Raw genomic sequence first — 13,213 nt, forward strand, 5'->3', positions numbered from 1 at the left:
ATTGTGGTGCATTCATTCAAACTAAAAAATAAAGGGAAAAAAAGAAAAGCATTTATTTTAATCCTTCCACTATAGTTACAATTCTTGTAGATTTTTGAGACTCTGCAAGATCACTGCCTCTGTTGTCTGTTTTGTCTTGGTAGTGAAGAACTAATTTTTGTAGATTTTATTGAAACATTTTCAAAAATGCTAGGCAGCTCAGTTTAAGACACCCAGAACTGCATTACTTGCTAAGCTTCATTTAGAATTGCTCACATTTTCCATGGATGTGTGATCAACAGCATTTTATATTTGATCTTGTTGGACATATGCTGTACTTGTTCAACAGAAAGACGAGCACAACCCAGAAGATTCTTTCATCTTCTTTCTTTCCTCCAGAAGCATACAGGTAATCAGAGATAAAATCAACATAAATGCTTGATTATTCTGGATCAAAGTATTTCTTTCATTTTTGGGCTAAGTTGGTGTTATTTGCCTACTATGATGAAAATAAAATCTGATTTTGGTCTAATATTAGTATTATTTTTCTTCTATTTCATTAGCCTTTGTTTCCTCTTCTGGACAAAATTCTACTATCCTTCGATGCCCATCTTGAATGTCATGTCTTCTTAAAGCCTTCTCTAGGGCCGGCCAATAGGGCCAAATGGTAGCTCTCTTCTCTGGGTTTCCATAACCTTTTGTTCTAATCTCTGCTATATGACATATGTTACATTACAGTTAGTTGTTTGTCTGACTCCTCTGATGGACTGTGGGCTCCTTGCTCATTTTTGCATTTCCAGCTTCCAGCATTATGCCCAGTATATAGCAAGCACTTAGTAGATGTTTGCTGAAGAAATGATGGATTTTTGATGACTGAAAGCTATTTTTAAAAGTATTCTTCATCATGGAACTTAAAGAGTGTTATACCTCATAGGTATGCTTTGATGTAGAATAACTTTGAGAACTGTAAATGGAATACAAACATTAGCACTATTGTGCTGAACTTGATCCTGCAAAGTTGGCACTGACTCCTAACACCTTTTCTGATTTCTAGCTTCTGCTCTGAACCTTTCTCAGCTGTCCCTCATATCTCTGTTATAAAAATAGAAGAATCTGTTACAAGCTCTCCTCCCCACCGGTAATGAAATCCATAAAATAAAGGGGATAAAGAAAAGAGGCAGGGGGTGATCATATTCTTTTTTGTCTGATACCTGTGTTTTTTTGTTGATAGTAAATTTCTATTAGGAGGCCCCCATTTCTTTCAGGGTCATTCAGTCATTCATTCATTCAAGAAATAGTACTTACTATTGAATGAGTAGGCCCGATGCTAGGGGAGAAAAGGAATTTATAGTTTGGTGATAGAAAAAAAAAAAGCCAAGTAGAAAGTACTGTGTTTTCTAAAAGAGACACAGACAAGTCCATGAGAATTTCAACGAGGAAAATAAAGCTCAAGAACCAAATTGCTCAAGTTCACACACCTTGTAATCGTTAGAGCTGAGGTTTATTTCTCTTAAATTTGATACTAGATGGAATGAATGGAGGAACTGAGATACAAGCCTAGGTCAGGCTGGTACAAAAGCCTGTGCTCTGCGACACTACTCCATGCTGCTTCCCATTGGCTCCTGCTTTAGTTATCTGAAAGAGGCTAATGGACCTACTCTACTAGGATATCAGCAATGAAAATAAAAAGGGTAAGTGGGTAGAGGCAAGAAACAAATGCAGGACACACAATTAGCATGACATAGCAACTGACTCAATGTGGAGAGAAAAAGAAAGAATGGAATTAGAGAAGGCTTAAGCTTGGAACCTGGGTAGCCAGGAAAACAATAATGCCATCAGTAGGATTAATGATCTCAGGGAAAGGGCCAGTTTTTTATTCAGTGAGAGCTCTGATCCTTCGAAACTCTGCTGTCATGTCACCTCCTCAATGTAATCTTTTCTGAGATTCTCAGGTCCATTATACGGTATTTTGTATCTCAACGACAGTAAGGTAATGGTGATGATAATTAACAGTTTTTGAATGCAGACTGAGGGCTAAGTGTGTACTAACTTCCTTTTATTCCTCACAATAACCATGTGATGTAAGTATTATTATTAACCCCATTTTACAGAGGAGGAAACTGGGGCTTAGAGAGTCCTAATGCTATAAGTATGAAATGGCAGGGGCACCTGGGTGGCTCAGTAGGTTAAGCGTCCGACTTCGGCTCATGATTTGTGAGTTTGAGCCCCACATCAGGCTCGCTGCTGTCAGCTCAGAGCCCACTTTGAATCCTCTGTCCCTTTCTCTCCACCCCTCCCCCACTTGTTCTCTCTCAAAAATAAATAAACATTAAAATTTTGTTTCAAATAAAGTATGCTTGTCACATAATAAGTATGAATCGTTGCACTCATCTCTCTCCTATAATTACTGGAACTTTCTTTCTCACTGAGCTGTGAACTCCTCTAGGACAGGAAGTGTGTCTGTTCCATTTTTCCTTTCCCCAGCAGCTGGCACCACGTTCGCCACGGGTTCGGCCTTCGGCAAGCATCTGTTGCCTGAATGGCATTATTCAGGCGGCTTGAAATTCCATCTCTGAGCCTAGGAGAAGGGAGGTGGATGGAAAAATAGGTATGAGTTCCACACATAGACATTTACACCTGACAAGAAGCAGGACTGCCAAGGTAGAGAGCATGGAGGGAATAGAACACTGGAGAAAGATTGATGGCAGGAGATGACAGAAGCCAGAAAAGGGACTTGAGAGGATATACTTTCAAGGAAACCATGAGAAAAAAGAGAGTTCAAGGGGATTGAGGTGAGTCCAGATGAAAGCCTGTCTTAAAGGTGGAGTATGAAAAATTTGTGGTTAGCAAGCACCTGACTCTGAGGTTTAAAAAAAAAGGGGGGGGGGTGCTTTTTTTGAGTCTCATAAAAAGGAAATGATAGTCATTGTGTAATAGTATTCTAAAACTTGGCAGGCTTTCAAGTGTGAGTCTCTATCTGCCTTGCCGGGAAAGTTGAGACAGCTAGGGGACGTTGAAGATCACAGGAAGATCACATTGAGAACCATGTTGAAGATCACCTGTCCAAGGTGCTACTTCTCAACTAAATCGTAACGGAGTCGAGTTATATCTTCACTCACAATATGAGATAGGAAATTCAAATAAAACGTCCGTTTTTGCCCTTCATTATTAGTTTTAGGCTGGTAAAGCAGGATTGATGATGTCTGTGCCAAGTGGACAAAATTATCAGCATTAGGTTTTTACCCGAAGTATCTTCTTCACTACACTTCAATCTCAGGGTTCCACCACCCACAGAGACTGAATAACCGGTTTTCCAAGTTTTTCCTGATGGAGCTCTGGTTTCTACAAATGATTTGGGATCCCTACTCCTCCTTAGGGAGTCGATATCAGTACTGAGAAAGGCGTTTTTTATAAAGAGTAGGTAGCACCACTTTTGCGTTTAAAAAAACCAAACTTTAAGTTATTCTTCTAAGGTTTTTGAGGAGTAGAAAACCCTTCAGTGGTCAAATGGGCCCGCAGGAATCTTGCCGAACAAGATAAAAATTTACTGTCACAACACATGGTCTTATGGGGATTTTCCCACTAACTGGAGGAAAACAGAGCCTGGACGCTTGCTGGAGGGACTGAACCAAGCACTTTCCTAGAAAGGGCTTTTCCACACTTAGGTGAAAGAGCCCCTGTTCAAGGCTCTGCAACGGATCTGGCACCTTGAGCAAGGTGTTGCTCACTCCGGGGCTTACATGTTCTCTTCTATAAATTAAGGGTAAAGGGTGCGTGTGTATGTAGAGGAGCCTGGACTGTAAGCGCTTTTAAGCTCCTCTCCAGGTTTCTGGTCATTTCATAATGATTTCTCCCCTTCCTTTATGTTTCTTCTGTCGAAAAAAAGCTGTGAATTCTTCGGATATGAAAAGAAAAAAAAAGCAGGCAGCTTCGCCTCAAGGGTAAGTATTAGGGAGAAGGAATTCTGAAGGGCGCGGGGACTCAGGGCCTCCAGCACCCGCACCAGCAGGCCCCACTGGAACCTCCGCCCCGCGGGACCGGGTGCCACGGCCGCGCGCACAATATGGCGTCAGCACTCCGGGTCTTGCCCGCGCCCCCGCGACTCTGCACTGCGGCAGCCGGCCGAGGCTCCACCCCATTGGCTGACTGCAATGAGGTCATCGTGGGGGCGGAGCCAGCCGCTACGCGGGGGCAGGGCTTTGCGGACGCACGCACGTCGAGCGCAGCTGTCCTGAGCCGCGGAGGCTGCGGGCTTGGTCTGGGGCGGCTGCTTTGGCTGCGGCCCGGCCCGCGGCTGAAGGTGAGCCGGGGATGTAGGTACAGCGCGGCAGGGAGCGGCCCCGGAAGGGCACAAGAAATCGTTCTAACAGCCTCCTCGCTTGTCAAAGGAATTAGCAGGGATCTTAGGTCTTTGAGAGGAAATGGGGTTCACCCCTCTTTGGGCGCCCCTCTTGTGGGCAGAGGAATTGGAGGTTCGCTCCTCTTTGGAGGCCCTGATCCTTCCCCCCCATTTAAGGTGGGGGCGGAGGAACTGAAGGTTATTGGGTAGGCAGAAGAATTTGGGGGGCTTCTTAAAGGGGCTCCCCATTTGAGGGTTCCCCCCTTTTAATCGTCACTTCTGGAGGTAGGTGTGCCTGGGCTCAGAGAATTCCTGCTTTCTCACTGGGTAGACAGGAAATGAAGCAGGTGAATTTGAGTACCTCGTAGGAGACGAGGACTGGACGACAATAATGAGGCGGGCGCCGGGCGCTTTATTTGTATTCATCTTGTGCAGAATTACTGTTTCTTCATATTTTGTTTTGTGACATCGTCCCACCCCTGAATCGCTTTGGCCTGGTTTTCTGTTTGGCTCTAGTGGGGGAGAGATGTTCTCGGGAGACTTGTAATCATTAAAGAACAGAAGCAGGGAGGCAACTCTGGAGGCTGTCATTATTGGCAGCCCCTGAACTATGCTGATCAGGCATAATTTTACCGGCTTTAGAGGCTGTGGAATCTCTCCTTGTTTGGGGGAAGATGTGGGAGGGCTGATAACAGCTGTTTTGAGTGACTCAGGTATAGACGATTTTAAAGTCAAGCTACGTAATCTCTTGAGAAATCCTTGCTTATATATGAGTGTGTTATTTTGTGCCCTGAACATCAAATGCACAAAGGTTTTGTCATTCAAATTTCTCAAAATGTCTTCCAGCCTTGCAGAGTAGCTCTTCTTTTGATGCCAGTTTCACCTATCATTATGGATGCCTTCGTGATACTAAAAATACTGTATGGTGTGCTGAGTTTAGATACGGTGCAGTCTGTGCCTTACAATAGCTGATTGCGAACAAATAATTGCAGTTTCAGGACCACTGATAGCGCCATTGTCTTTCATACCGGGCGAGGATAAGACAGCCCTAAAAGAAATCTTTATTGGCTTATGTATGAGAAGCTTTAACAGATGGAAGAATGTAATTAATCTTGAAGGATGGGGATAAGAAACGGAAAGCTAAGGAGGTGGCCAGTTTATACCCTGTGGCTTGATAAAAACTGCTTTGTCATTATCAATGTACTCCTGTCATGCTGGACTTGAAATCCAGCTTAATATGCAAGCTGGCTTTTTTTTTTTTTTTTTTTTTTTTTTTTAAGTAGGCTCCACACCCAACCTGGGGCTTGAAACTCATGACCCTGAGATCAAGAGTCACGTGCTGTACCCACTGAACCAGCCAGGCGCCCCTTTCTCTCTCTCTCTCTCTCTTTTTTTTTTTAGATAATGCTGATGTGTTTAGATTCCTTAGGGAGAAAATGGTGTTTTCTGAGAAGTTGGAAGGTTAAACCCTTTAAGGTAGCCTTAGCTCTAGGGTAGTGCTGGGACTCTGAGAGTTAGAAATGGGCAGTAGAGGGTAGAAAACTAATTTCAAGGGAGACATCCTTTATGAGAGGGTAATCTAGGTCTCTTCTGTTTCCTGACACAAACCAAAAACAGGTTGTGTAGTGTGAACGCCACTGAGTCATAATACCCTGTCCAGGGTATTTAAAGAGCTGTTTGGGAATCCCAGTTCCTGTTTTTAACCTGGATACATTCTTATGTATTGAGATGCCCCAAAGTATTGTCATTTGATCCTGGTGTTGACTGCAAAGGAAGTGACTTTTCATCTGCAGGAGAGGATTTAGTAACAGTCTTTTGCAATTTCTCCTTTCCATCTTTCTAAGCAGGATGTTAAAAATCTGTCTGCAAGGGGTAGAAGATATGGAATGCAAAACAAAAGAGCTTTATTGCGGTGTTGTTTGCTCTTAGCCCTCTTGGTAATATCTGAGGTCATGCGGTTTTCTCTTTTTGCTTTAGGTTGGAGAGAAATCCATACACTCCATTGACTGGCACTTTCTGCCACCATGGGGGAGCTTTTCCGGAGTGAGGAGATGACGCTGGCCCAGCTTTTTCTACAATCAGAAGCTGCTTATTGTTGCGTCAGTGAATTAGGAGAACTGGGAAAGGTTCAATTTCGTGATGTAAGTAGTTGTGGGGCTGCTTGTTGAACGCCTTAAACTCTGTTTTTTCTTGTCATGGCTAATTACCTTATGATGAATGTTGGGTTTTATTTGCAAAAATAACATTATAGGGGCGCCTGGGTGGCTTGGTCGGTTAGGCGTCCGACTTCGGCTCAGGTCATGATCTCACGGTTCGTGAGTTCGAGCCCCGCATCGGGCTCTGTGCTGACAGCTCAGAGCCTGGAGCCTGTTTCAGATTCTGTGTCTCCCTCTCTCTCTGCCCCTCCCCTGTTCATGCTCTGTCTCTCTCTGTCTCAAAAATAAATAAATGTTAAAAAAAAAATTAAAAAAAAAATAACATTATAGCACTGGCTTACTGTTGGTAGAGTGTACATTTCGAGTTGTCTCTCTAGAGGTGAGAATGTTTGTGCCAAAATTTCCATGATTTTACTAGCTCCCCCTTTGCAAATAATCCTACACAATCTCAAGGTAATTGATTGGGATGCGGGTAGAGGACACACCAAGGCTTGCACATTGCTTTTGGCCTCTTTAACACCTGTGGCAGGTTATTTAAAAAATGTCATAGCTCTTCCATACAGTAGGACATGTTTATTACAAAATCTGATGCATCAACGTACAGATATATAAGTAAGCATATACTAAATATCCATTATTTTGAAGCATTATGCTGAGCACTTAGAGAAGATATCTAAAGAAAATCAGCAGTCTAAGTATAAAAAAGTATGCCCTAAGGGGCTTGCAGTCTGCTGAAGAAGGCACAACATACCCTGTTGAAAGGAAAGAGGAGTTAACAGTTCCCTAATTACGCATCTCAAAGCTCCAGGTACTTTCACTGATAGCATTCACGGTAGTTGTGGTTTTACATTCACTAGTGTTAGTAGTTGATTAGTCTCTGTCTTCTACCGTCATCTTAGGATGCTGAAGACAATCATTGTATCCTTTGTGTCCACATACAGGATACTGTCAGCATTTGTTGGAATGAATAGGTGACAGAGGAGTGGTCAGAATGGGGTGGGATTAATCAATATTGGCTTCCTGGAACTGGCACACTGAAATTACACAAATATAGTCCAGTGACATAGTATACTTTTTATTATCTTTGAACCTTCTTATGCCTTCCCTCTTTGAATGTTCTCCTACCTGATTCTGATTCCTTTTCTTATCATCCTGAGGGCTCACTGTTATCTTCCACTAACCTCTCTTATCTTCTCCATCTTGGCTTTCTGTGTCATTATTCCTCAAGCTCTCTCCTCTGCTCTGTCTGGAGAAGCTTGTCCATAGCCACATCTTCCTTTACCACCTTTTTTGATGACCTCATCTATTCTCAAATCTTCCATCTTATTTGTTGAGCCCCAAATCTATGTCTCTGGCCCTGACAGTTCTCAAACACCATCCGTAAATTTACAACTCTCTAAGAATTTTGTCATTTCTACTTCTCATGGTAGCCTGTCTAAATCCCAGCACCTTACCTTCTCCCAAACTATTTCTTCATCCTGACTTCCTAAGTTTGAGCTAATGTATTGATAGTCTTCCAGTTTTCTAGATTTGAGACCTAAATCAAACCTAAGTCACCCTTAATTTGAAACCAAAGGAAGTTGGTCCTATAGTGTCTCCCCCTTCCTAACACCCATTGTATCTATTCAGCATTTTTTTTTTTTTTTTTTTTTTTTGAGGGAGAGAGAGGGTGGGAGGGGCAGAGAGTGTGGGGGAGAGAGAATCCCAGGCTTTCAGTGCAGAGCCTGACATGGGGCTCAAACTCACGAACCGTGAGATCATGACCTGAGCTGAAATCCAGAGTTGGATGTTTAACCGACTGAGCCACCCCTGTGCCCCTCTCTTCAGCATTCTTAAATTTTACTTATGATGTATTGCAATCAGACAAAAAATTATAGGGAATAACATAATGAATACCTCCATTTCTACTGTCTACTTAAGAGATAAACATTCATGTAATTGAAGGCTCCTGTGTAGTCTTCCTGCATGCTATTTCTCTCCCCACCTCCCTACAGGTAACCTCTGCAATGATTTTTGCCTTTTTTTTTTTTTTTTTTTTTTTTTTAAGTAAGTCTATGCCCAACATGGGGCTTGAACTCATGATCCCAGGACTGAGAGTCACATGCTCTCCCGACTGAGCCAGCCATGTTTGAGCCAGCCATGTTTTGCTTTTATCATTCCCATGTATTTTTATTTTTTACTCTTGCTACATATGTGTGTATCGCTAAATAATAATATATGCTAGTATGATTTTGCATGTTTTAAAACTGTATGCATGGCATATTGTATGTATCTTTCAGCACCGTGCTTTTGAAATTCATTATTTGTGAGATTTGACCACCTGTTACAGGTAGCATTAGTTCATTTCTTAAAATTGCTATATAGTTATTGTAAGAATATATACAGTTTATAATTTTTTCCTTCTGATGAACATTTAAGTAATTGCAGTTCTTTGTTATTACAGTGTTACAAGGAAGATTCTTGTATATGTCTCCCGGTATACATGTGTGATAGTTTCTCCAGGGCAGTGGTTCTCAAAATTTTTGGTCTAAGGTCTCTTTACACTCTGAAAACATGATTGAGGATCCTAAAGAGCTTTTATGAGTTATAGCTGTCAATATTTATTGTATTGGAAATTAAAATGAAGATATGTTTAAAATACTTATTTAAAAACTCACAATAATAGGGGCGCCTGGGTGTCTCAGTCGGTTAAGCGGCCGACTTCGGCTCAGGTCATGATCTCGCGGTCCGTGAGTTCGAGCCCCGCGTCGGGCTCTGTGCTGACAGCTCAGAGCCTGGAGCCTGTTTCAGATTCTGTGTCTCCCTCTCTCTGACCCTCCCCCGTTCATGCTCTGTCTCTCTCTGTCTCAAAAATAAATAAATGTAAAAAAAAAAAATTTTTTTTTAAATAAAATTAAAAAAAAACAACCTCACAATAATAAACCTGATATGTGTTATCATAAGTAGTATTTTTTTTTAAAAATAATTATATTTTCCAAAATAAAAGAATTGCTTTGCTTTTATATTTTTGAAAATTTCTTTAATGTCTGAATTAATAGAAGGCAGCTGGATTCTCCTATCTGCTTCTGCAGTCATCTGGCTGTGATGTATACCATGAGCCTCTGGAAAACTTCACTGAATATTCATGAGTGAGGATGAAAAAGGCAAATGATGTTTTAGTGTTACTGTGTAAAGAGTATTGATTTCACGGACTTGTTGCTGCTCTGGGGATTATAACTAAGAGGGGCATTGCTGAGCATCCTGTGCCTCTTTAACTGTTAGGTGTTGTGAAGTGCTGTATCTTTGTTGTTTTAATTTGAATTTTCTTGATTAGTACGCTCAGTATCTTTTTATCTGGTTATTGGACATAATGGAATTCATTCCCATGAATGTCTGCTTACTAACTTACAGAATATGTAAAAGTTCTTCATGTATTTTTGGAAGCTAATCTTTTACTAATCCTTTACTGATAATTTGCCTTGTCTTTTCCCTTTGTTTAAAAAAAATTTTTTTTTAACATTTATTCATTTTTGAGAAACAGAGTGTGAGTGGGGGAGGGGCAGAGAGAGAGGGAGACACAGAATCTGAAGCAGGCTCCAGGCTCTGAGCTGTCAGCGCAGAGCCTAACACAGGGCTCGAACTCACGGACCGTGAGATCATGACCTGAGCTGAAGTCAGGTGCTTAACTGACTGAACCGCCCAGGCACCCCTGTCTTTTCTCTTTGTTTATGGTATATGTGGTCACACATAAAATTGTTCTTTTTTGCTTATTAGTATTTTTTCCCTAAATTTTTATTTTTAAAAATTTCAAAGCTGAATACTCTTCAGTCGATTCACCACTTGTTAACATTTTGCTATGTTTGATATAATCTTTTTTACTGCAATGTTGAAGAGTAAGCTGTTTCCTCCTTTCAAGTCCTTATTCTTTTTTTTCTTATTTTGCCGTGTACCTTAAGACCTTTACTAACAGGCAGAAGAAGAGTAACGGCAAACTAATACTGGTTAGGATTGTGTTCAGCTATATGTAACTGAAAACCCAAGTGATAGGGATGTACTTTCTCATGTAACATGAGGCCCAGCTTCACACTATCACCAGTGTCCTAAGATCATCCTATATTTCTTTTTGGCCATCCTGGAGCATTTAGCTTTTGTCCTCGTAGAGGACCACCAAAGCTCCAGGCATTGCATGCATATTCTAGGCAAGAAGAAGGAAGTGCAGGGAGAAAGGAGTACTTCTATTAGGAGGAAAAAAAAAAAAAAAAACCAACCAAAAAACAACTTTCTTAGAAATCCTCAGAAGAGTTTCCTAAGTTTTGTTGACCAGAATTATGGCATAGTCTAGCTGTAAGGGAGTCTGGGAAAAGAGGCTTTTCAGCTGAGCAGTAACTGCCTTAAATGAACATTTGTTAAATTTATTTATTTATTTTGAGAGAGAGAGAGGGAGGGGCAGAGGGAAGAAGAGAGAGAATCCCAAGCAGATTCTACATTTTCAGTGCGGAGCCTGATGCGGGGCTTGATCCCATGAACTGTGAGATCGTGACCTGAGCCAAAACCAAGAGTCAAATGCTTATCTGACTTAGCCACCCAGGTGCCCCTGGGGTTTTTGTTAATAAGAAGTAAGGCTATGTATGTGTCACATGGCATTCTTGTCTATGCTCCTGACTTTAAGGGGAATCTAAGTTTGTTTGTTTGTTTGTTGTTTCTTTCTTTCTTTCTTTCTTTCTTTCTTTCTTTCTTTCTTTCTTTCTTTCTTTCTTTCTTTCTATAATCTTTACATTCAATGTGGGGTTAAACTCAATGACCCCGAGATCAAGAGTTGCATGCCCTTGCAATTGAGCCAGCCAGGTACCCCAATATTTCACAATTTTATTTACTTGTTATTTTCAAGTAGGCTACACACCCAGCACAGAGCCCAACTTGGGGCTTGAACTCATGACCCCGAGATCAAGGCCTGAGCTGAGACCAGGAGTCGATGCTTAACTGACTGAGTCCTCCAGGTGCCCTATTATTTCACAATTTAAATAAGATGTTTACTCTTAAGTTTTTAGAAAATTCTATTAAATTATTCAGATTCCTTTGAATTTCTGATTTTCTAAAGTTATTGCCACAAATGATTGCAAAATTTTATTGAATGCCTTTTTCTTCATTTGTTGAGGTTATCATGTTTTTTTCCATTAATCTATTAATTTGGTAAATTACATATCCAGATTTTTTTCCTACTGTCTTTTTTAAACAGCTTTACTGAGATATAATTTGTCCATCCGAAGTGTATGATTCAGTGATTTTTAGTATATTCACAGAGTTCTACAACCATCACCACGGTCAGTTTTAGAACTTTCATTACCCTGACAAGAAATTCTGTCACCATTAACACTCACTGCCTGTTTTCGTCCCAATGCCCCTCCTCCACTTCTACCCCCTGGAAACCATTAATCTACTGTTCTGTGAATTTGCTTATTGTGAACATTTCATGTCAGTAGAATCCTATAATATGTAGCCTTTTGTGACTGACTTCTTTCATTTAGCATGTTTTCAAGGTTCATCCATGCTTCAGCATGTATCTTTAACTTTCTTTTTTGTATCTATTTTTCATTTGAAAATGGGCAACATCTTAAAGTGGGTGGTTTCAGTATAAGATAGAGCTGTTGCCTATCTTCTCTGCAAAACATACCACCACTCTGGGTTTTAGAGACGATTGAGTGGGACATTTTCCTCGCTCAACTTGTTCAAAATCTTGTGTGACTCATCTGTCCCCCCATCCACTCTTCTCTTTGACATGCTTCTCTACTCTTTAATCCCTTGCCGTTTAACACTTACAGTCACAATGATAGTTTGCATTTTTTTGTTGCCATATTGAACATTTTACATTATTATTTTAGGCATCCCTCGCAGCAACTCTGAGAAGTAGAACCTACTTTTGAATAGTGGAACTTGCCATTCTCATATTATAGACTAGTACCCCAGGCCACAGATGAAAATATCTACCCAAGACACACAGATCTGTACCCTCAGACTACTTTTTCTTAAGTTTATTTACTTATTTGTGGGGGGGGGGGGGCACACAAGTTGGGAGAGGGGCAGAGAGTGAGGGAGAGAGAGAATCTGAAGCAGGGTCTGCCCTGTCAGTGTGGAGCCTGATATGGGGCTCAAGCCCACAAACTGTGAGATCATGACCTGAGCCGAAATCAAGAGTCAGGCACTCAACCAACTGAGCCACCTGGGCACTGCTGTCCCCCCCAGACTGTCTGACTCTGCTGCCTATGATCTTTTTAATTGAGATAGGCAAAAAAAAAAAAAAAAGTCACCATTTTACAATGTACAATTCATTGGTTTTTAGTGTATTCACAGGGTTGTGCAACCATCATCACTATCTAACCAGAACATTTCATCACCCCCCAAAAAAGCCCTGTACCCATTAGCAGTCACTCCTCATCCTCCCTTCCCCTAGCCCTGGCCAACCATCTAATCTATCTCTGTCTCTATGGATTCTCCAGTTCTGGACGTCATACATAATTGGAATCATACAATACGTTGCCTTTTGTGTCGTGATTCTTCCACTTAGCATATTGTTTTCAGGATTCATCAAGATTGTAGCACGTATTAGGACTTTGTTCCTTTTTAGGGCTGAATGATATTCCATTGTATGCATATACCGCCTTTTCTTTATTCATTCATCACTTGAACATATTGGGGTTGTTTCCATTTTTTGATTGTTGTCAGTAATGCTACTGTAAGCATTTGTGTACAAGTATTTGTTTGA

General features: G+C 41.1%; 1 protein-coding gene across 7 annotated transcripts in view; it reads left to right on the forward strand.

The window, feature by feature from the left end:
* The first annotated feature begins 4,181 nt into the window (after positions 1 to 4,181).
* ATP6V0A1 (ATPase H+ transporting V0 subunit a1) overlaps positions 4,182 to 13,213 on the forward strand; it is a 53,967-nt gene continuing 44,935 nt past the window's right edge. For all 7 annotated transcript variants that reach the window (XM_042916988.1, XM_042916991.1, XM_042916996.1 and 4 more), the window contains exons 1-2: positions 4,182 to 4,279; positions 6,296 to 6,459. In XM_042916988.1, coding sequence (XP_042772922.1) covers positions 6,343 to 6,459 — 117 coding nt within the window. In that variant the 5' untranslated portion in view covers positions 4,182 to 4,279; positions 6,296 to 6,342. The remainder of the gene's footprint in view (positions 4,280 to 6,295; positions 6,460 to 13,213) is intronic.

Source organism: Panthera leo, chromosome E1 (assembly GCF_018350215.1).
Source record: "Panthera leo isolate Ple1 chromosome E1, P.leo_Ple1_pat1.1, whole genome shotgun sequence".
NCBI lineage: Eukaryota > Metazoa > Chordata > Mammalia > Carnivora > Felidae > Panthera > Panthera leo.